A 24,299-nucleotide genomic window follows, 5' to 3' on the forward strand; every position below is an offset into this window, starting at 1 on the left:
TTAATCAGCTCTAAACCTAAACTAAACTATAACTCATTTGAAAGTCTTGTTCTTAGTCTTTCGCACCCAAGTTGGAAATCACTGCAACCAATTCTTTTTGTTATAGTGTACCGAACACCTGGCCCGTACTCTGAATTCTTATCTGAATTTGCAGAGTTTTTGTCAACTTTAGTCCTTAAAACGGACAAAGTTATTATTGTAGGAGATTTTAATATTCATGTGGATGTTGAGAATGACAGCTTCAGTACTGCGTTTATCTCTCTGTTAGATTCCATCGGCTTCTCTCAGAGTGTTCATGAACCGACTCACTGTTTTAACCACACCCTCGACCTTGTTTTGGTGTATGGTATTGAAATTGAACATTTAGTGGTGTTCCCACAGAATCCCTCTTTGTCCGACCACTGTTTGATAACTTTTGAGTTTGTATTGCTGAACTACTCGCCATGGGGCAAAAATTTCTATACAAGATGTCTGTCTGATAGTGCTGTAGCTAAATTTAAGGATGCGATTCCATCAGCTCTAAATTCATTATCTAGTCACAAAGTAACGGAGGACTCCTATGCTAATTTCAGTCCCTCCCAAATCGATCATCTTGTTGATAGTGCTGCAGGCTCGCTGCGAATGACACTCGACTCTGTAGCCCCTCTAAAAAAGAAAATACTAAAACAAAGACGGTTAGCTCCATGGTATAATACTGAAACTCGCAAATTAAAGCAAATATCACGGAAACTTGAGAGGAATTGGCGTTCCACCAAACTGGAAAATTCTCGTTTAATTTGGCAAGATAGTCTTAAAACTTATAGGAAGGCCCTCCGTAATGCCAGAGCAGCGTACTACTCGTCATTAATAGAGGAAAATAGGAACAACCCCAGGTTTCTTTTCAGCACTGTAGCCAGGCTGACAGAGAGTCACAGCTCTATTGAGCCAAGTATTCCCATAGCTCTCAGTAGTTACGACTTCATGAGCTTCTTTAATGATAAAATTCTAGCTATTAGAAACAAAATTGGCACCGACTTATCTCTAAACTCAGGAACCTTAGAAACAGCTGTAGAACCAGATACATGTTTAGACTGTTTTGCTTCCCTCAATCTTTACCAACTAACTTCAATAATTTCTTCATCTAAACCATCAACCTGCCTCTTAGACCCCATCCCGACTAGGCTGCTTAAAGATGTTTTACCCTTAGTCAGCACCTCTATACTAGATATGATCAATCTATCTTTATCAACAGGCTATGTACCACAGTACTTTAAAGTAGCTGTAATTAAACCTCTTCTGAAAAAGCCCAAACTTGATCCGGATGTTTTAGCCAACTATAGACCTATATCTAACCTTCCATTTCTCTCTAAGGTTCTGGAGAAAGCAGTTGCTAAACAGCTGTGTGACTTTCTACAGAGCAATAGTTTATTTGAGGATTTTCAGTCAGGATTTAGAGCTCATCATAGCACAGAGACAGCACTGGTGAAAATTACTAACGACCTCCTTATTGCAATATTTCTCCTGTTTTAGCTTCTTTGCATTGGCTTCCAGTAAAATCCAGAATAGAATTTAAAATCATTCTTCTTACCTACAAAGCTCTTAATGGTCAGGCTTAGTTATGCTGCTATAGGCCTAGACTGCCGGGGGATTTCCCATGATGCACTGAGCTCCTCTCTCCTCTACTTTCTCTCCCTCTGTATGCAACCTTATCCCATTATTGAATGTTACTAACACAACTTCTCCCCTTTCTGGTAGTCTTGTGCTTTCTCGTCCCTCTCCTCTCTCCTGTCACTTCCTGCAGGTGTTTCTGGCTCTGGAGCTGTGGAGTCTGGATCTGTGGTTGCGGGTCACCTGCTGCCCCCGTGTTCCTGCTCGACACCCTCTGCTGCAACGACTATTGTTGCTAGTCTTATTGTTATTATTGTTATTATAATCATTAACATTACGATGGTTACCATTAACACTATTATAAATATCTGTACCATTTTTCATTCAGTCTATAGCAACATTACCTTTACTGTCTGTACCTCTGTGTGTATATTGTGTAGGCTGCCTCCCTCCCCTCTCTCTCTCTCTGTCTCTCTCTCTCTCCCTCTCCCTCCCTCCCCCTCCCTCTCTCTCTCCTTACATCCCTCTCCAACCGGTGGAGGCAGATGGTCGCCCACCCTGAGTCATGGTTCTGCTCGAGGTTTCTGCCTCTTAAAGGAAGTTTTTCCTTGCCGCTGTCTCCCAGTGCTGCTCTTGGTGGGAACTGTTGGGCTTCTGTAAATAGCATCATAGAGTACGGTCTAGACCTGCTCTTTTATGAAAAGTGCTGTGGTTGAATCCTGAAAACCACAGAAAAAGGAGGCGATCAAAGCGTCACACAGATGTGTCTGTTTCATTTATTAAATTATGTTTCCATGTTACATTTATCACAACAACAACAGCTGAGATGGAACAAAAACAAATGACTTGACTGAAACAGACTTCATGTGTAAATAAACAACAACAACAATGTGAAATTTCATGAAGCTGGTTACTGATCACTTTCAACAGGAAAAACAACATGTGACAAACATCAGTCGATGAAGACGTCACGGCTCATCGTCATGTGACCTGTGAGTGTTACTCAGTCATGTGATTCCTCAGCCAGCCGCTGCTCTTCATCATGGTCGTCATCATCCTCATCAGAGGGGGGGCGGGTACGCTTAAAGAAGCCCAGCTACACACAGACAGACAGACAGAGAGCAGACTCCTTCAGAAATGGGCCGTTCTAGCGTCTCTTCCTGATCCCAGCTGACCTCAGGACCGCCAGGGATCAGCCTGAATCAGCCTGGATCAACATCAAACTCTTAAAGATGTGGTAGAGCATGATCTGCTGCTCTGATTAAAAGGAAGCCAACTACAACTCCCAGGGTGCCTTTCACTTACAGTCAGTCACATTAACCTGAAGCTCAAACTGAGACAGCTGAGGAAACGGACTTTATAACCACCTCTGGGTCGATAGCACGCCATGGCGTTCAGTCAGGGAGCAAAAAGTCGAACCCGATTGACCTCACAGCCATTATTCCTTCAGTTCGGCAGGCGACCCGGCTGCACCACCCGCTTACACGTGATCATTGTTAGTGACCATTATTGACGGGTTACTGATAATGCAATTAAATATCTCATCTGTTATTAAACATCATGTTTCAGGTGAGGAGGGAAACACGCTAATGACACAGAATAATTAATTTATTATTAATCAACACTTTCTGAAATGATTAACTGGCTGATCACTACATACTGATTCATCGTTACCTTCCAGAAAACAAAACAGAGCACGCTCAGGAGGAGGAGTCCAGAGATGATTGACAGGACGATGTAGCCAATAGGAACGTCTTTCTCTCCATCAGGCGGACGCCACAACACACTGAGCTGAGTCTGCGCATACAAACACACACACACACACACAGGTAAACACAAACACACACACACACACACACACACAGGTAAACACACACACACACACAGGTAAACACAAACACACACACACACACACACAGGTAAACAAACACACAGGTAAACACACACACACACACACACAGGTAAACACACAGGTAAACACACACACACACAGGTAAACACACACACATAGATTTATTTTTGCGTTGGCCCCATCAGCTTTGTCTCAAAGGGCCCAGAATCAGTTGAAGGGTCGTTCACAGTTAAACTCTCCCTCTCAGGTTTCAGGGGCCCTAACATTTGTTTTTATCTGCGATAGATGCTGGATCACTGTCTAACTGTGTGTTTACCTGTGTGTGTCTAACTGTGTGTTTACCTGTGTGTGTCTAACTGTGTGTTTACCTGTGTGTGTCTAACTGTGTGTTTACCTCTGTGTGTCTAACTGTGTGTTTACCTCTGTGTGTGTCTAACTGTGTGTTTACCTCTGTGTGTCTAACTGTGTGTTTACCTCTGTGTGTGTCTAACTGTGTGTTTACCTCTGTGTGTCTAACTGTGTGTTTACCTGTGTGTGTGTCTAACTGTGTGTATACCTGTGTGTGTCCACTGTGCAGCAGCAGTGGTTGGACTTTTGAAGATGCGTTGATGACATCATAGGAGGCGGAGGACACAAGCTCATAGTTCAGGTAGGGAGTCTGTAGAGAGGATGACATCATCAGCCTGCAGCCATCACCTATGTGTGTTTGTGAGTGTGTGTGTATGTGTGTGTACCTGTGTGAGTGTGTGTGTCCACAGTCTGGCAGAGATTCGTATTACAGCGCTGAAGCCCCGCCCCAACGCCGTGACATCACACAGGAACCTGACACAGCCCGCCTCCCTGCTGCTGCAGTTCTACACACGTTCAATGCTAACGTTATTATTCAGTGACAGCGATTTCTACACAACGTTTACAGAGTAACACGATAACAAACATTACTGAGACTCGATCGGAGACAGTGATCACCTGTACCAAAGTCTATTTACCACATGAACTGTCTGACTGTGAGAGTCCGTCTCCTCCTGCTGGACCAGCTGAGACACTGCAGACACACCTGAGGAGTTACCTGCCAGCTGACAGAGACAGACAGGTGGAGAGACAGGTCAGAGACACAGACAGGTGGAGAGACAGGTCAGAGACACAGACATGAGGAGAGAAAGATCAGAGACACAGACAGGTGGAGAGACAGGTCAGAGACACAGACAGGTCAGAGACACAGACAGGAGGGGAGACAGGTCAGAGAGACAGACAGGAGGGGAGACAGGTCAGAGAGACAGACAGGTGGAGAGGCAGGTCAGAGACACAGACAGGAGGGGAGACAGGTCAGAGACACAGACAGGAGGGGAGACAGGTCAGAGAGACAGACAGGTGGAGAGAAAGGTCAGAGACACAGACAGGAGGGGAGACAGGTCAGAGACACAGACAGGAGGGGAGACAGGTCAGAAACACAGACAGGTGGAGAGAAAGGTCAGAGACACAGACAGGAGGGGAGACAGGTCAGAGACACAGACAGGAGGGGAGACAGGTCAGAGAGACAGACAGGTGGAGAGATAGACAGGTGGAGAGAAAGGTCAGAGAGACAGACAGGTGGAGAGACAGGTCAGAGAGACAGACATGAGGGGAGACAGGTCAGAGAGACAGACAGGAGGTAAGACAGGTCAGAGACACAGACAGGAGGGGAGACAGGTCAGAGAGACAGACAGGTGGAGAGACAGGTCAGAGACACAGACAGGAGGGGAGACAGGTCAGAGAGACAGACAGGTGGAAAGACAGGTCAGAGAGGCAGCTGACAGACAGACAGGTGGAGAGACAGGTCCGACAGACAGACAAGTGGGGAGACATGTCAGACAGACAGACATGAGGGGAGACAGGTCAGAGAGACAGACAGGTGGAAAGACAGGTCAGAGAGGCAGCTGACAGACAGACAGGTGGAGAGAAAGGTCAGAGAGACAGACAGGTGGAGAGACAGGTCAGAGAGACAGACATGAGGGGAGACAGGTCAGAGAGACAGACAGGAGGTAAGACAGGTCAGAGACACAGACAGGAGGGGAGACAGGTCAGAGACACAGACAGGAGGGGAGACAGGTCAGAGAGACAGACAGGTGGAGAGACAGGTCAGAGAGACAGAAAGGTGGAGAGACAGGTCATAGACAGGAGGGGAGACAGGTCATAGACAGGAGGGGAGACAGGTCAGAGAGACAGACAGGTGGAGAGACAGGTCAGAGACACAGACAGGAGGGGAGACAGGTCAGAGAGACAGACTGGTGGAAAGACAGGTCAGAGAGGCAGCTGACAGACAGACAGGTGGAGAGACAGGTCCGACAGACAGACAGGTGGGGGGAGAGAGAGACAGTTATGGAGACAGACAGGACTTGAACCTTAAATGGGTCTATCTGCGATGCGTTCAGGGTTTGGCAGCTCATTAGCTCTTCAGAGGCATTGGAGAAGATGTAGAGCAGGAAGTGATGTCGCCAGGTGGAGGGGAAGTCCACCACCAGCCGGGCGTTGACTGTACTGGGACCCAGGTTCCTCAGCTGCACATCAATATCATAGTATTATTGATAATCTCAGCCTGATCTGTCTGCAGTGACCTTCAGGTTAGCATGTAGCATCCAGCTAGCACTGGAATTTAAATTTAAGACATCTGGCTCATGATGTACAGAAAATTTTTGATTTGTGTAACTTGAAAAAATAACAACATAAACAACAGAAGTAGAATAACATGGGACTGTCGTTGCTTTATTATTATTATTATTATTATCATTATATCAGACATTGCATTGTTAGTGTACAGTTCTTGCTTTTTATATAATTCGCAATTTTACAAACACTATTAGCAACAGGTTAGCATCAATTAGCTTCCTTATTGTTAGCTAGATCAGCTTCAAGCCTCCTTCTAAGTTAGCCCAGACCACATTACAAAGTGGTCTGGATGTCCTTCTAAGGTAGTTGGACCTCCTTACAAAGTAGTCCGGATGTCCTTCTAAGGTAGTTGGACCTCCATACAAAGTAGTCCGGACCTCCTTCTAAGGTAGTCGGACCTCCTTACAAAGTAGTCCGGATCTCCTTCTAAGGTAGTCGGACCTCCTTACAAAGTAGTCCGGACCTCCTTCTAAGGTAGTCCAGACCTCATTACAAAGTAGTCTGGACCTCCTTCTAAAGTAGTCGGACCTCCTTCTAAGGTAGTCCAGACCTCATTACAAAGTAGTCTGGACCTCCTTCAAAGGTAGTCCAGACCTCCTTCTAAGGTAGTCCGGACCTCCTTCTAAGGTAGTCCAGAGCTCATTACAAAGTAGTCCGGACCTCCTTCTAAGGTAGTCGGACCTCCTTACAAAGTTGTCCGGACCTCCTTCACCTGTCTGTCTCTCTGACCTATCTCTCCACCTGTCTGTCTCTCTGACCTGTCTCCCCTCCTGTCTGTGTCTCTGACCTTTCTCTCCACCTGTCTGTGTCTCTCCACCTGTCTGTCTCTCTGACCTGTCTCTCCACCTGTCTGTCTTTCTGACCTGTCTCTCCACCTGTCTGTCTCTCTGACCTTTCTCTCCACCTGTCTGTCTCTCTGATATTTCTCTTTGTTGTGTTTTTATCTCTCGCATATTGACATGATTAGATTAGATTAGATTTTTATTGTTCTTTTCAGGAAATTTGTTTACACAATCTATACGTACATTACCTCAGATATACACAGCATGAACATACATAACAACGTGCTGTACATTTTATACACAAATTAACACCCAAACCAAGACATACCTTTTTCTTAGCAAGTACTCTTGTTGAGTAGTGTTATGGCAGAGGGGATAAAACTCCTTCTATAGCGAGCCCGTTTCCAGGCCAGGGATCTATATCTACGTCCTTATGGTAGTAGAGTGAAGAATGTGTTGACTGATGTCGTGTACTATTATGTGTGCTATCCGTAAAATGGCTGAGACCAATTATTTTGGAGGCGTTATTTGTGATGCGTGTAAATTTGTTCTTATTGGTCACAGTGAGTATGTTGAAATAACAGATTGAACATACATGCGTCCGTGTTAATACATTGGCACGTTAAAGCTGCTTCTAGTTATAGTTTTATATGCGTTATAAAATGGCTTTCCTTGCCTGCTGAGGTGGTCTAAAGTTTGTTGTTGAGGATGAGGATGCAAGTAAGGACTAAATGTACTGTTCACCAAGGAGAAGTAAGTTACTTGTGTATATTTCTCCTTGTTTTGTTTTTATCTCTCTCATATTGACACATTGCATTAATGTTAATACATGGGCATGATAAAGCTGCTTCTAGTTATGTTGATATATGCGGGGTTCACCGCTTTTTTCATTGCTCTTGCTTGTTGTTAGCTATTATGGAGGCAATGCGGTGTGGGGTGGATAGGCTTTGGAAGTTATGCAGATTAGCGTATCAGGGTTTTGGTTGCTCCTTGTAGCGACCGTTTGTTTGCAGAATCATGGGTTGGGGTTTATTTTGTGTTTTCTTTATTGTTTTATGTGGATTTTACAGTGTTTTTTTTGGGGTCAGTTGTATGTAGTTGTGCTCATGTTGTTCACTATTTTATGGTAATTATGTGTGCTGTTAAGTGGCGGTTAGGGTTAGGTGCTATGTAGGTTTGCATAGGTCACGCGTTGTGGGCTGGCCCTCTGCGCGCGCTGTATCTCCGTCTGATATCTCATGTCTGGTCCTTAAGTTTCTCCGGCACCAACCGGTGCCTTGCGGTTTGTCAGCTGGAACGTAAAAGGTGCTAACTCTCCTGTCAAGCGTAACAAAATGATCACCTTAGAGATTTGAATGCTATAATTTCCTTTCTACAGGAAACACATCTGAGGACATCTGATCATCTCAAGCTTCGGAAAGGCTGGGTGGGGCAATTGTATCACTCCTCACTCAATAGTACAGCCAGGGGGGTGGCTATCCTCATCCACAAATCAGTTTCCTTTTCAGTCTCTAAAGTGGTGTCTGACCCCAATGGACGCTTTATTATTGTCCTGGGAAGTGTGGGAATAATTTGCTGGCATTGGCAAATGTGTACGGGCTGAAAAAAAATTTCTTCTCCTTTCCTGAGTTGTCTAATCACTGCCTGATCATAGGGGGAGATTTTAATTGCTGTCTTGATTCTGTTCTGGATCGCTCGTCTAAGAAGCCATATACTATAACAAAGTCAGCGAAGACCATACAGCGTTTAATGATGCAGTATGCCGTTTCAGAAGTTTTGGCGTCTAGCACAACAATTTTCCTTTTTCTCTCCTGTCCATAGTACATTTATCCGTATAGACTTTTTTCTCATTGACAACAGCATGCTGCCCTTTGTTCACTCTTGCTCTTACTGTCCTATTTTGATATCTGATCATGCGCCTGTTGTCTTGAATTTATCTCTTCCGGGAAGACCTGCTGCGCGATCGCCTTGGCGCTTTAACATATTGCTGCTTAAGGATCCTGAGTTTATCTTGCTCATGGACAATCGCATAGAGCTTTTTATCTCAACTAACATTACTTCTGACGTCTCTGCTGCTTCAGTGTGGGAGACATGTAAGGCCTTCTTGCACGGTGAGATTATAGCTTATTCTGCCTTTTTGAGAAAGAGGGCCACGCATTCCAGTCGTGCTCTGTCTTCTGAACCATCTCTGATTTGCAAGGTAGATGTGGTGACTCTTCTGATGCAGACCTGTGTAAGGAATTATTGATAAAGAAGGCCGAGTTTGATATTTTATCCTCCGATGCTGCAGTAGAACAATTGCTAAGGTCGAGAGAAACCGAGTAAGGTATTTGCCCATCTGATCAGGCAATCAGCCACTGTCCCACAGATTCCTGAAGTACTGACATCGAGTTCATCCTCTATTGACCCGCAAGCTATCAATGATGAATTTAAAATGTTTCATGTTAAACATGTTCAACGAATCCTTCCATTTTGGCACTCTGCCACTCACTTTACGCCAGGCCACCATTTCACTCATACTGAAGAACGATAAGGACCCGTGCCTTTGCAGCAATTTCATTGCTTGGGGCCGACGTTAAGGTCCTAGCTAAAGTCTTGGCCAGCCGTCTTGAGACAATTTTACCTGTTATTATTGACCCCGATCAGACTGGGTTCATCAAGAACCGACACTCTTACCATAACATTAGGCGTTTGCTCGACATTCTGTATTCCGCTGATTCAACCGATTTACCTGAGTTGGTAATCTCCATGGATGCTGAGACGGCCTTTGATCGGGTCAAACTTAACTTTAACAAGAGTGGGTTTCTTCCGATTAACCCTGCGGCCATGGCCTACCCATTTACTAGTCTGCCTTTTAAGGCTTCCTCGACCAGTTTGAGGTATTTGGGTGTTTGTGTGTCAAGGGATTTTTCTGAATTGATTGGAAATAATTTTAGCCCTTTGATCGACCGGTTGTCTGAGGATCTGCAGCGATGATCTATGCTTACTCTGTCTCTTTCTGGGAGGATATGCTGTATAATGATGAATGTTTTGCCCAAATTTCTTTATCTCTTTCAATGTATTCCAGTATACCTTCCAAAAAAATTTTTCAAGTCACTTGATAGTTTAATCTCTCAGTTTCTGTGGGCCAAGAAGCCCCTTAGGCAGTGTAAATTTGTCTTGCAAAGGAGTAAGGACTTGGGCGGCTTGGCTTTACCCAATTTCCAAATATACTATTGGGCAGCAAATGCTCATTGTTTGTTGTTTTGTTGTGGCTCTCAAGGGGAGAAGCCAAAATGGCTGCAAATAGAGGAATCTCCATGTGCAACAGGCTCCTTACGTTCTTTCCTCTGCTCTCCACTTAACCTTTCTCCTACAACTGTTTCCAATAATATTGTGGTTCGTAATTCGCTAAAAATATGGGCACAAGTCAAACTCTTTTTGGGTGCTCGCAATCTACTCTCAATTCCACTGCACACCCTTTACTTCCCCCTTCGCTTGGTGATGCAGGCTTTCTAATCTGGGCAAGACCAGACAGCAAGTGACCAGACAGGAACTGACCTGACAAGAACGGACCAGACGGGAACTGGCCAGACAAGAACGGACCAGACGGCAACTGGCCAGACAAGAACGGACCAGACGGGAACTGGCCAGACAAGAACGGACCAGACTGGAACTGGCCAGAAAGAAAAGGACCATACAGGAACTGATCAGACAGGAAGTGGCCAGACAGCAACTGACCAGACAGGAAGTGGCCAGACAGGAACTGACCAGACAGGAATTGACCAGACAGCTACTGACCAGACAGGAAGTGGCCAGACAAGAACTGACCAGACAGGAACTGGCCAGACAAGAACTGACCAGACGGGAACTGACCAGACTAGAACGGACCAGACGGGAACTGGCCAGAGAGCAACGGACCAGACGGGAACTGATCAGACAGGAACTGACCAGACAGGAACTGGCCAGACAGCAACTGACCACACAGGAACTGACCAAACAAGAATGGACCAGACTGCAACTGACCAGACAGGAATGGTCCAGACTGCTACTGACCAGACAGGAACGGTCCAGACAGGAACTGACCAGACAGGTACTGACCAGACAAGAACTGACCAGACGGGAACTGACCAGACTAGAACGGACCAGACGGGAACTGGCCAGAGAGCAACGGACCAGACGGGAACTGATCAGACAGGAACTGACCAGACAGGAACTGGCCAGACAGCAACTGACCACACAGGAACTGACCAAACAAGAATGGACCAGACTGCAACTGACCAGACAGGAACGGTCCAGACTGCAACTGACCAGACAGGAACGGTCCAGACAGGAACTGACCAGACAGGTACTGACCAGAAAGCAACTGATCAGACAGCAACTGACCAGACAGGAATGGACCACACAGGAACTGACCACACAGGAACTGACCACACAGGAACTGTCCAGACTGGAACTGTCCAGAGAGGAACGGACCAGACAGGTACTGACCACACAGCAACTGACCAGACAGTTACTGATCAGACAAGAATGGACCAGACAGGAACTGACCAGACAGTTACTGTCCAGACAGTTACTGACCAGACAGGAAGTGGCCAGACAGTTACTGACCAGACAGGAAGTGGCCAGACAGGAACAGACCAGACAGGAACTGACCAGACAGCTACGGACCAGACAGGAACTGACCAGACAGCTACTGACCAGACGGGAACTGATCAGACAGGAACTGACCAGACAGGAACTGGCCAGACAAGAACTGACCAGACGGGAACTGACCAGACTAGAACGGACCAGACGGGAACTGATCAGACAGGAACTGACCAGACAGGAACTGGCCAGACAGCAACTGACCACAAAGATACTGACCAGACGGGAACTGACCAGACAGGAACGGACCAGACAGGAACTGACCAGACAGCAAATGACCAGACAGCAAGTGACCAGACAGGAACGGACCAGACAGGAACTGACCAGACGGGAACGGACCAGACAGACTTTGCCTATTTTTCTTATTTCAGGCACAGTGTCAAGGCTGACTCACTTGTTGGCAGTGGAAAACTTGCTGTTACTGGTAGTTTTGGCCCTTTAAAGGTATTTTAACCCAACAGGACTGGGTATAACTCAAATATAACGTACATAAATTAAACCAAGTCATTTTGAGAACCTTTCAGTCACAAGGTAGGAGGTGGAATCTGTTTTTTGGCAAGTTCAAAACTGCATAGGGTATATAGGCTATGTAGCCCGGACCTCCTTCTAAGACCTCAGTTACTACAAGTCAACCCTCCTCCAAGTTTATCCATTACTGAAGTCTCCCAGCAGGTCTACAGAGTCTCCAGAAGACTACAAGGTGGCTGGATCCTCTACCAACAGCAGTCAGAGCTGGTGGCAGAACACTCTTGAGGATTACTACCTCTGGAGAACTCCAGAAAAGGTCCAGGTCCTATCCAGGAGTTTGGGTCAGAGAGAGACAGACTATATCTCCTGCACAGAACTGCTTGGTAGCACACCTGACCCCTGTTCTGGCCCTTTCAGGTCGTGGGCCCACATGGCTGCGGTTCCATGTAGCTTCTATTGTCTCAGCCCTACCAGGATGGCCAGATATGGACCAACCAATGAGCTCCTTTACAGGCCTGTTACTAGGAGGTTCACCTAATCTGGACGGGATTACTTCAACTAGAAGGTTCAGATTGATAGAGATGCACCACTCTCCTGGGACCAGGACTTTCTGCTCCCAGGGTCTTGGGGATCACTCCACCACAGTTTGGTGGTGGTCTCAGGCAGGTAGGCTAGTTAGCCTTCCTCATGCTAACCAATGATCAAAGTGGCTAACTTGTAATCAATAGTTCTGACTGATTTGCTACTTAGCATCATAGCAGTGTGGTCTATAACGGACATAACAAAACACGCCTACCTCGTAAACATGTTCCACCAGTGGACCCATGTCCTCTAAACTCCCAGGATGCACTGCAGGCTGCCAGTCAGGGAGGGGCAGGACAAACTCTGGAGGGGAGGAGCCTCTAGAAACAGAGAGATGACATCATCATGCTCAGCCTGTAACCCGACACTGATCTCAGGTTAGACTGATTGATTACCCTCTGATCTCCAGCGTCGCCTCTGCCTTCACCTGGACCTGGACTGAGACCTCCTTACTGCTGGGATTCACTGAGTTCTTACTGAGAGAGAGACAGGTAAGACAGAGAGATGGGTCAAACAACAGCTGTTTGAAGAGACACATGGGATTTAAACCAATGAGTGACAGGTTGTACCTCCTGATCCTGAGGCTAAAGGTGATGTGACTCTCCACCTCCTCCAGACGACCCACGCTGAACAGAAGACCTGTCTTCAGCTACAGTCAGACAGTCAGAGAGACAGTCAGTGAACACCCAGATGTCATTTTCCCGCCCATGTTTTTTAAAGAGTAAATTGCGCACATCTGTGCTCCTGGGGGAGTGCTGGTCTTAAAATGAGGTGAGGTCAGGTAAACTGTTGGTGCATCTTGAGGCAGCAGAAAGCTGCACCATTATTCTGACGGTAAGAGAGACGCTGGGCACATCTACGCTCGAGGCACAGCAGCGTAACTTCAAATTAAAATCTCCCAACACTGCGACAGGATCACTCAGGATCTAACGGAATAATGTTCTTTAGCTGAATTCTGTTTCCTCTGTCCTGTCAGATTTTTGGTTCTTAAACGCCCCACGATATTTGCTGTGACTTTACTGCACACATGGAAACGTTTTAAAGCGCTTCCTCTCTGAAACCAGGAGCCAGGACAGGAAGCTGCAGCCGAGAGATAAACAGCCAGCTGACCGTCACCACCACTCCCACACTCTGTCACTCATATAATACACATGTGGACAAATATGACAAGACACTCGACAGTGTGTCTGTATGACACTGTGTTTTTGTTTTACTTAGTTCATGGATTACTTTGTGTACACAAGTTTAAAGGGCTGTTTCTGGGTTAAGAATCAGGTTCAGGTTAGAGAATGCATCACGTTCATGAGATGTCCCCATGAACATAGTAAGACGTGTGTGTGTGTGTGTGTGTGTTACTGTGTGTCCTTGTCTCATGGGGTTGCCGAGGTCGCAGGTCACGATGACAGTCTGATTCTCTTTCTTCTGAACACACACCAGTCTGTTGACACCCTGCAGACCACAAACACACCCAACGATGTGATAAACCCACAGGGGTCATTTACACTGCGGATCCTGGGGACATGTCCCCACCACATTTTGAAATGGCTGATTTTGTCCACATCATTTTGTGAAAAACGTTCTGAAAAACAGCACCAAGAAATGTTAAGTAACAAATGAAAATACTTTGAGAAAGGTTGATTTGCACAATAAGAAAATATGCAGACCAACACGTGAATTGGAGCAGAAAATGTCTCCAGAATGCAGGAAATGACCAGTTTAATGCTCAGAATCTTCTGGGGGAGGACCCCCACACCCCCCTCACATGTATTTCAGCATCAAACATTTAATCTAAATAGTGTTAAAAATCTTCTTGTCTTGTTCTCAAGCATCGTCACGTCTTATGACCTAAATGTATCATCACGCCCTTACCTGAGCCTTGATGTCCCCACTACTTTAACACAAAGTGACGCCCTTGTATAAACCTCGTGTGTGCGTGTGTGCGTGCATCACCTGACTGCTCTGGAAGTGTGTGTGTTCGGGGATTCGGACCACCAGCTCGGTCTCGTACGCTCCCTCACCCTGGTTTTCTGCCGAAACCGACAACAGCACCGTCTGATCCTCACCGACCAGCACGCTGTCTGATACACTAACACACACACAGCAACACAAAGACACACATTGTAACACACACTGCAGTGGAAACAGAAACGGCAAAACTGAAGTCTGACTCACTGTGAAGATGTTTTTTTCCCCAGTCTATTTGTTGTTTATTGTTAATAATGATCTTTTTTTTTTGATAACGTTTTTGTCAATAAAGTTTATTGTTTAATTTTATGGATAATGGTCTTTCACTAACAAAGACCACACCTACGAACAGAAGATTTTAAATGGTTTATTGCTTGTAATGGAGCTGAGATAGATTGTAAGAAAAGAACGGATTGAGTGCCCAGAGGGTAGGCTGAGGGATGTAGGGATGGGGGAGAGGGTCGAGGTGTGATGGATGAAGGGTTGAGGGGAAGACAGGTGAGGGATGAAGGGGAGGAGTCAGATCTGCGCCGATGGATGCGTGAGTGAAGAGCAGACCGATGTCTACTGGCGAGAAAGTGTGCGGGATCAGTGGAGTCGAGACTCGGGGTGGGGGGGCCGTCTCTTAGTCCGCGGACGTGCAGAAAACCCCCAAAAGAACTTCAGATGGAAAGGTGTGCGCGAGCGTTTCTGATATCGTTTAGGTCATTGCGGATGTAAGCGAGGTATGCTGGTGAGGACCAGCGGCCAAGGATTTGATTAAGTTGTCTGGGGTTCCCTGCCTGGAGATGGTGGAGGCAGAGCTGATGCGGAACGCATGCCCGAAGTAGAGTTTGGGGGATATGCCGGATTTGGATAGAATTGGCGGAGGTGTTGGTGAAACCAGAGGAGTGTGGCTACTTCCCTGTCTCTGTGACGAACAGAAGATCTTGGAGGGAAGAGTGGCTGGCTATTCTCAAGTCTACGTAGAGTCATATTGGTTCATAACAGACTGAGGTAAGAATTGAGTCGGAAGAGGTAGATGGGTTGCGGTAGCCCGGATTGGTTGGTTTCGCTGCGTTAGAGGTGATAAGAGTGTGTCTGCGGATTGTATGGGAATGTCGGGCCATGGTGGCATGTAGACTCTGATGGTAGTGGAGGCTGGAGGTGATGAACTCTGAGATGTGAAAATGCCAGTAGGAACATGGATTCTAGGACTCTGTCTGCGTATGGAGTTAGATAACCCGATCTGAGTGAGAAGAGAGTCAGCGATAGTGTTTTCGTGGCCTGGGATATGGGAGGCTCGGATGTTGAATTGGTGCTATGCTGAAAACCAAGGTGAGCCTCTGCATGAATTGCGTTGTGTCTGGGCAATGGGACTGTCCTCTGTTAATTATGTCTACCGCTGCACTATGTCTGAGAATATTGTGATAGTTTTCTTGGACCGACCCCCAAACAATGGCTGCAATAAGACTGGGTAGACTGTTATAGATGGTAGGGGAAGGAGGGAGGACTGAAAATCCAGGTGGCTAGTCCGCTGCAAACCAACTACCGCTGTAGTAGTCGAAGACAAAAGAAGGGGCAGTGTCTGTAAAGAGCTGGATGACTTCTGGCTGGTGACGAGGTTGTCGTGGAAAAAGGAGATGCCGTGATGAGAGGAAATGTAACCACGTTTAGGTTCCATTGGATTCTGCGTCTAGTTTGACGTTTTCATGGAGAGATGGGACAGAAGCGGCTATGGAAAGGAGATGTGACAGGAAGGACCGACCTTTTTGGATGATCCGGGTGACGTAGTTCAGTGGCCTAGTAGTGAGAGAAGACGGCGTTTGGTGCAACGGTGGCCAGAAGGAAATTGGAAATTAGCAAGGAATGTGGTGGATTTTGTCAGGGGCAAGGATGCCTGGAGTGACCCTGAGTTGAGGGTGATGCCAAGGCCTCCAGTGATGTGTTGGGGCCTCCTGTTTTCTCTGGGGAGAGATGGACTCCGAGTTTGTGGAGTGTGGAAGTCAAGATGTTGAGGCCATAAGATGGTGGCATAGAAGGTGGCAAAAGGTGAGGAAGTCATCTATGACGTGAATATAAGTTCAGTATATATTAATCGATATATATTAATTATTAATTAATTGAATTTCATTTAATTGTTATGTTTTATTATTTATTTATTTCATTTTATTTTTTGGGCTGCTCTTACGTCTGTAGGTTAAACGAACTGCGAAGTAGTAGTGCCCTTCCAGAGAACGGTGGAAACGTGCCAGTGGTCGGGGTGAATGGGAAACATTTCGAAGCGCTGGTGATATCTGCCTTGGATGGCTGTTAAAATCACGCATGTACTCGGCGCGTGCAGGCCTTTATTATACAGTTTATGGTGCAGGCACATGAGGAGAAAAGGCGTGCTCTTGTCTTTCTTTCAGGGTGTTACTTGCATGTTTGGCTGCAAGCAAACCTTTTTTTTTTTTTTACGATCTAGTTACAAAAAGTAAGCGTACGTATCGTAGTAAGTACTGTATTGACTGGAGACATTTCGATTTTACTCGATGCCGGGCTGTTTCGGTCAATACTGTAAAGGTACAGAGTAGCAATACCCATCCCTATTAGTTGGTGGGAGATTGATGGTGGGGGAGCTATGAGAGGCTGTCTGCGGGAAACGGCTGGGTTTGGAATTGTGGAGCAGGGGCGGAAGGCAGAGAAACTGCAAGGGTGCATGTTGAGACTGGATCCGATGGCACGCCGCAAATGTTGCAGCTCAAGGAGGGTCGTGCTGCAAAGACGTGGCAATAAGTATGGCATCTAGGGTGCCCCAGTAAGTCCCTTGGTTGAACTGTTGCACGCGGCCGGCAGCTTGGGACGCAAAGAGGACATGGTAGATGTGGAAACCACTGCCGCCAAACCGAGAGGCCAGGTCTAAGATTGGGGACAGGTAATCATCCAGCTCTGACCTGCAGTTGGGGAAGACTGAACTTATGTTGTCAGGGTACAAAGAAAAAGGGGAGCAAAATTCTGCTGTAGTAAGTTCTTTGCATCTGGTAGGAAGTGGTTGCTTGAGTTCGGGCTAAAAACGGTTTGCAGTTCACTTGGAATAAGCGGGTTATGTGAGGATGGAGTAATCGGTGAAGCGAGTTTAATGTGGTTACCGGCGAGATTCTTTGCGTGAAGAGGGTGACATATGCGGTCTGTGTGGTTGTGGTTGCCACCGGTATCGGGGTAGGAAGGACTGATGGTGCCAGAGGAGATGGGATAGTAGTAGTAGGAACAAGGGAAGAAGAAAGGATGCAGGGATGGAGGGATGCATGTGCTCGGGTTGATGGTGACGCTTGAGAAGTAGAAAACGGATGAGAAAGAGGTTGGGGTGCAACCAGATTTGATACGACCTGGCACTGTGTAAGGACTGATGTGGGGTTGTATTGCTTCTGTTGCCGTGGGATACGCCACAGAGTAGCGCTGGTGACCCGGAAGTGCTGGGGAAGCTCGGCATTAGAGAGTTGTGTGCGAATCCTTGTACAGTTGAAAATGTTTTGCTTTCCAGAATGGATGTTCAGAATGGGTCTTCTGCAGTCAAACATCTGCTGGAACTGCTCAGGTAACATATCTGATAGTTACATGCATGCTATGTGGCAATGTACACCTGTTCAAAAGTTCTGGCAGAAGATATGTGAAGACCTATCAATATGGCTAAGTTACCCCATCCCAGTTTCCCCATCACTCTGCGTGCTGGGGGACCTAAGTGACATTAGTATAGAGGTTGACACATCATACATGCTTCTCACTGCCTTATGCATCGCCAAGAAAACTATCCTCATGGACTGGAAGGCCAAAAAGAATATAAGTATCACCCAATATCGGAATCACCTTATAGATCACATTAGCATGGAGAAAATATCTGCTGTAAAAAAAAACAAATTGACACAATTCCCATCTCTCTGGTCCCCCTTGATCAACTTTATCACTTAATGGGGGTGGGTGTGTACTGCCTTGCTGGTCAGGGTCCCGGACGGCAGGTATGTATTTCTGGGGGTCGGTTGATTCCTAGATGCATTGTGGTGCGAGCGTGGGGGACTTTTTCTATTTGTTTTTTTTTTTAATGTTGGTTGATGGCATGGTGTTGATGGGGGGGGGTGGCGTGGCGCTCGGGATGCCTAGGGCGCGGGCTTGACGGGGGTGTTGGAGGGGTGGGGGATCGGGAAGAAGGGCTTGACGGGGTGGGTTGGGGGTGCGGGCTGGTCCTTTTTGAGCTGGTTGGGGGGTGTCTCCTCTGGATTTTAGTGCCCGGACTGGATGCTTGGTGGTTGTGCCAGGATCCTGTGTGTGGAGGGATTGTGCTTTGGGGTGTGTCGATGGTTGCTTCGCAGTCGCGTCGCGGCCCTCTGGATTGTGGTCGTGTTGAGTCCTAGGGGCTAGGTGCAACTGCTGACTCCCTAGGGCTGAGGGGCTGTGGCTGCTGTCGCGGGGTGATTGCTGTCTCTTTTCTTTGGGGACGGTGGGGGTTTGTGTGTGGGATGCTTCGCTGCTAGGGAGGGAAGGGCGCGGGGGTGGGGGTCTTCTGGCCTGACCTGGCCTGAGTGGCATTTCCTCCTGGGTGTGGGCCGACCTTCGGGTCTTGGCGGTTGGGCCGTTCTGTCCTTGCTGCTCCGGACCTGCTCCCTTGTGGGGGGGGGGGGGGGGGGGGGTTGTGCCAGCTCCGATGGCCTGGTGGTGCTGCCGGAGGGGCCCCGGCGAGTACGGGGGATTGTTGGAATTTGGGTTGGGGCTGCACTGACCTGCCTCGGGAGTGTGTGGGGGTCTGGGGCTCGGGGCTTTGGGGCCTCTGGGTCTGGGGTGGGTCTGTGCGATGGGGGGTTGTCGCTGACTCTGGGGTGCTGCCAGTGCTAGAGGGGCTCTTGCTATAAGCCCTGGGCTGGAGGGACCTGGCGTCCTCCTGCTTAGGGGGGTGGGGGACGGGACTGAATGAATGATGGGGCCAGTCAGGAATCTGGTCTTCTAGCCTCTCTATGACCTCCTTCACCTTTCCCCCTTTGGTCATGTCTCACAACATACACCCTTTGGACCCTGGGGGGCGGGCAGCCTGCAGGGCGTTTGGGGGGTGGGGCTGCTTTATTGCGGCCTCGCACTTCTTCCTCCCTCACTGCCTGCCCCTCAATTTTAATTATACATTAGACACAGAGGGCTTCGGGGGTGGGAGGGGCACGATGGGAGGCTCCGCTACCTGACACATGTGGGGTGCCTGTGTCACAACTACCCTCCAATTTTAGTTGCACCTTAGTTACCACACACCTTATCTTTACTCCACCATACAACACTTCACAATCCATGACATGCACCCAACACAAACCAATACATTTACAGAGGCAGGCAGAGGGGTTGAAGGAGTGGGGGAGATTCTCATTGGCCTCGTATCCTACCCCTGGAGCCCCGGGCGTTGGGGGTGCTGTGGGGTTGGTGGCGGCCTTGCCTGATCTGGGGTGGGCTGGGGGGGGTCGGGGCTCCCCTGGCGTGGGGGCCCGCCCTTGACCTAGGGTTCTGGGGACTCGGGCTTGTGGCCTTTGCTCATTTCTGGGCGGGTGGTGTGTCCCTGGGCCTGGGGGCCCGTTGTCTCCTCTCCTCGCCTGCTGTCACTGCCTGCACTGTAGGGAGGGATGCCTCTGGCTGGGCTGGGGGACCGTTGGCCTGGTTCTTCCGCGTTATCTCTCCCTGGTGGCAGGGAGCTTCCCGGCACGGCTTTCTGCTGTTCTTCCTTGGGGCGGGGTACAGCTTCCCCAGGGACATGCGGTCTGGGGTCCTTTGCGCTTTGGGGGATCGCAGGGTGTCCTGGCTTCTGGGGGCGGGTTGATCCGATTGCGGTTTGGTGGGCTGCGGTGGGATTGTGTGGCGATTGTCGATGCATCTTGATGCATTATGCTTTTTTCCTGGGCAGGGTCTCTGGATGGCTGCTGGGCGTTTAGTTTGTGCATTGGAGTCCGGGGGAGGCTTTTCCTCATTGGCTTGGAGGGACCTGTTTGCGTCCCTGTTTTGCTTCGTTGGCCTCGGATCCGTGCTTCCCCATTTCTCTGTCGGCCAGTTGTTGGACACCTCTGGATACTGAGGTATATAGTTGTTTTCGGGATGTGCAGTGTGGGTGCGGGGCAGGGCTGTGCTCCGGTTTGTTCTGGGTTTGTGCCTGGAGTTCTCGGCCCTTGACGGGTGGGTGGGTGGGTCAGGGAAGCCATCTGACTGAAAAAGGAGGCCTTCCGGAGTTTGTTATCCCAGAGGACTCCAGACGCAGGTGGAAGTCACTGAGGTAGTCAAACAACTTCACAGAGGCAAATACCCATGGATTGATGAGATCTGTCCAGACACGGTGGAAGCTTTGGATGTGGAGAGGATGCTTCTTCAACATAGCATGGAAATCTGGGACAGTGCCTCAAGAGTGGCAGACTGGGGTGGTGGTTCCCCTGTTTACAAAGGGTGTGTGTGCATATTACAAGGGTATCACACTTCTAAGCCTCCCTGGTAAAGTTTATTCCAAGGTGCTAGAGAGGAGGTTTCGGATTGAAGATTGAAGAGGAACAATTAGATACCGTCCTGGTCGTGGAACTATGGACCAGCTCTCTCTCCAGTCTACATGTGTTTTGTGGATCTGGTGAAAGCATATGACTGTGTCCCTGGGGGGATATTGTGGGAGGTGCTAGGGATGTAGGTATCCCTTTTAAGGACAATATACTATAATCCCTGTTCATCCAAAACTAGAGCTGTGTACAGATTCTCTGCAGTAAGTCGGACTTGTTCTTGGTGGGGGTTGGCCTACGCTAGGGATGTGCTACCAATCATGTTGTTATATTCATGGACAGGATATCGAGGCATAGTTGGGGTGGGGAGGGGTTATGATTTTACAGGCTGTAGATCTCATTGCTGCTTTTTGCAGATGATGTGGTCCTTTTCGCATCATCGGTCCGTGACCTTCAGAACTCATTGGATCGCAGCTGAGCGTGAAAACCAAAAGGCAAAGTTCTCGATCTACCGGTCAGTTTTTGTTCCTACCTGGACCTATGGTCATGAAGGCTGGGTCATGACCGAAAGAACTAGATCGCGGGTACAAGCATCACAAATGGGTTTTCTTAGGAGGATGGCTGGCGTCTCCCTTAGATAGGGTGAGGCCTAGTCATCCGTGAGGAACTTTGAGAAGAACAGCTGCTTATTTGTGTTGAAAGGAGCCAGTTGAGGCGGTTTGGGCATCTGGTAAGGATGGCCTCTGGGCGCCTCCCTCACCACTGTAACCCCAGAGCCACGTAGAGCAGAATCTCATTTCAAATTCAATTCCAATGGCTATATTGGTGCAATTGCACACAACAACGCTGCTGAAGCACATTAACATGAATTGTGCAGTCATAATAAACATAAATAAAAAAATTGCAAATTAATTTGCAGTTATAGAGGATCCTGAGCGTGAACCAAACCCCCCACCCCCCCCACCCCAGTTCTGGTAAACCGATCATTGCTGGTTAATATAAAACGCGTTTGGCTCGACTGTGACAGGCATTGGAGGATATATAAAGGTTCTGCAGCTTGTTGATAAAGTCAACTGTTACAGACTCACAGCTCAGCACTCAGCTTCAGGTCAGGAACACAGATGTTGTCATCTCCACAGTCCAGAATGATCCTGGTCTGCACACACACCGAAAACATTTTTCAACAGTGTCTCCAACAGAAACTGGTTTGTGGTTCTTATGATGAAGAGAACAGCTCCTGACATGCAGGTAAACCTCTTTGATAAAGGTTATAGTTAGGGCTGGCTCAGGTGAGTCCTGAACCATCCCTTAGTTATGCTGCTATAGGCCTAGACTGCCGGGGGATTTCCCATGATGCACTGAGCTCCTCTCTCCTCTACTTTCTCTCCCTCTGTATGCAACCTCATCCCATTATTGCATGTTACTAACACAACTTCTCCCCTTTCTGGTAGTCTTGTGCTTTCTCGTCCCTCTCTCTCTCTCTCTCCCTCCCCTCTCTCTCCCTCCCCTCTCTCTCTCTCCCTCTCTCTATCTCTCTCCCCTCTCTGTCTCTGTCTCTGTCTCTCTCTCTCTCCCTCTCTCTCTCTCTCCCCTCTATCTCCCTCTCTCTCTCTCTCCCCTCTCTGTCTCTCTCTCTCTCCCTCTCCCTCCCTCTCCCTCCCTCCCCCTCCCTCTCTCTCTCCTTACATCCCTCTCCAACCGGTCGAGGCAGATGGTCGCCCACCCTGAGTCATGGTTCTGCTCGAGGTTTCTGCCTCTTAAAGGAAGTTTTTCCTTGCCTCTGTCTCCTAGTGCTGCTCTTGGTGGGAACTGTTGGGCTTCTGTAAATAACATCACAGAGTACGGTCTAGACCTGCTCTTTTATGAAAAGCGCTGTGAGATAACTGTTGTGATTTGGCGCTATATAAATAAAATTTAATTGAACTGAATTGAATTAAACACAACTTTAGAAATACCAATGTGTGTGTGTGTGTGTCTCAGACTCACCTGTGCAGTAGCGTGTGTCTGTCCGTGCAACAAAGCATCTTGGGTAGGGTTGAGGAGGCTGATACTGACAGCAATGAAGATCGGACTCAATTTATCCAGAACCTCCTCTTCAGACTGCGCACACACACACACACACACACACACAAGTGTGACTCTTGCTGTTTCTCAGTCTGTGTTCTTGTCTGTACTGTTTTTGTGTTCCTTATAATACTGCCGTTATAGGAGTTTTAAGAGTTTTATAGTTGTTTAAACTACAAATATAGACTCAGACAGAGGTGATATAAAATATTGCTACGACGTTTTTGGAGATGTGAGGTCCCGCCCACGAAAGTACACTTGGCGAACACTGTACTGAGAAACAGCCTCTGTTTGTTTGTTTTTCTTCTTCATGTGATTTTTTCCTGTCACTCACCCTCAGGTAGGCCGTCTGATTAATGCAGGCCACGCCCACCTCCCTCTGAACCATCAGATTCATCATCTCCTGCGGCTGATTGGTCAGCAGCATTAGAGTCCGTCTTGCTATTGGTTGCTTCATCCTATCCAGCTGTAGCTCCACCCCCAGTGCTGCCTCAGCCAATCAGCAGGCAGACAGAAAGAACGAGCTGAGTATGAGTAAGACTTTATATACATGACTAAAACCGTGTGAGGAGCTGTTTACCTGTCTCAGGTGGGATCCTGTGACCAGACACGTAGACACACATCTGGACCACAAAACTGGAGAAAGTGAGAACATTTTACTGAAGAGCTTATTTCATGAAAACATTTCAGTCACTGTTCATCCAGAACATTTTCATCAGTATTCCTCAGATGGACTCTGGAACTGCTGCAAGGACCCCCTTAAAAATTCATGAAGAACCCCAGCAGCTGTAAAAGAATCTTTAAAAGCCAGAAAAGACCCCAGAAATCTTAGATTCCTGTCAACCAACAGGGCTTCAAGGGCTCATTGAAATCCCTTTATTAAATACTTCAACAGAGAGGATCCCCTGAATAAAACTTAAAACACATTAATTAATTCATTATAGTGTGGGATAAAATAACTCATCCTGCCCGCTGCATGTCACTGACTGAATTTAATTGAAGGGTTCTGGTGTCAAGAGCTTGTCAGACATTTCTACGACCTCCTTTGCCTAAAACGATGTAAAGTACAAAACAAGCCAAAAGAAGGAAGAGAGAGAAAAAGAAAGCTCTGAAAGTGTCGTGTGGTGGGAGGAGCTTAGCAGTGTGATACAAGCAGAGAGAGAGACGGTTTAAGTACATCAGGATCCCAAAACTCCCCCTGGGACCCTGACAAGAGGCCATCTGATGAATCTTTGGCATCCCTTCAAGGAATGCTGGAAACTCCTAAAATAC

At 47.7% G+C, this 24,299-nt stretch overlaps 1 protein-coding gene across 2 annotated transcripts in view; it reads right to left on the reverse strand.

Annotated features, from left to right (window-relative positions):
- Positions 1 to 2,344: 2,344 nt before the first annotated feature.
- itga2b (integrin, alpha 2b) overlaps positions 2,345 to 24,299 on the reverse strand; it is a 43,346-nt gene continuing 21,391 nt past the window's right edge. The window contains exons 17-31 of one of the 2 annotated variants that reach the window (XM_038709542.1): positions 23,608 to 23,663; positions 23,362 to 23,513; positions 22,950 to 23,063; positions 22,052 to 22,119; positions 14,491 to 14,626; positions 13,897 to 13,989; positions 13,110 to 13,189; positions 12,936 to 13,016; positions 12,755 to 12,860; positions 5,818 to 5,973; positions 4,426 to 4,512; positions 4,174 to 4,293; positions 3,996 to 4,097; positions 3,262 to 3,384; positions 2,345 to 2,683 (exon numbers count right to left, since the gene is read on the reverse strand). In XM_038709542.1, the coding sequence (XP_038565470.1) occupies positions 2,591 to 2,683; positions 3,262 to 3,384; positions 3,996 to 4,097; positions 4,174 to 4,293; positions 4,426 to 4,512; positions 5,818 to 5,973; positions 12,755 to 12,860; positions 12,936 to 13,016; positions 13,110 to 13,189; positions 13,897 to 13,989; positions 14,491 to 14,626; positions 22,052 to 22,119; positions 22,950 to 23,063; positions 23,362 to 23,513; positions 23,608 to 23,663 (1,567 nt within the window). In that variant the 3' untranslated portion in view covers positions 2,345 to 2,590. Of the gene's footprint in view, positions 2,684 to 3,261; positions 3,385 to 3,995; positions 4,098 to 4,173; positions 4,294 to 4,405; positions 4,513 to 5,817; positions 5,974 to 12,754; positions 12,861 to 12,935; positions 13,017 to 13,109; positions 13,190 to 13,896; positions 13,990 to 14,490; positions 14,627 to 22,051; positions 22,120 to 22,949; positions 23,064 to 23,361; positions 23,514 to 23,607; positions 23,664 to 24,299 lie in introns of those variants that run through there. The other variant, XM_038709549.1, reaches the window with a different exon arrangement.

Source organism: Micropterus salmoides, unplaced genomic scaffold (assembly GCF_014851395.1).
Source record: "Micropterus salmoides isolate LMB-PRFRI ecotype aquatic unplaced genomic scaffold, ASM1485139v1 Ms_hic_scaffold_10, whole genome shotgun sequence".
Taxonomy (NCBI): Eukaryota; Metazoa; Chordata; class Actinopteri; order Centrarchiformes; family Centrarchidae; genus Micropterus; species Micropterus salmoides.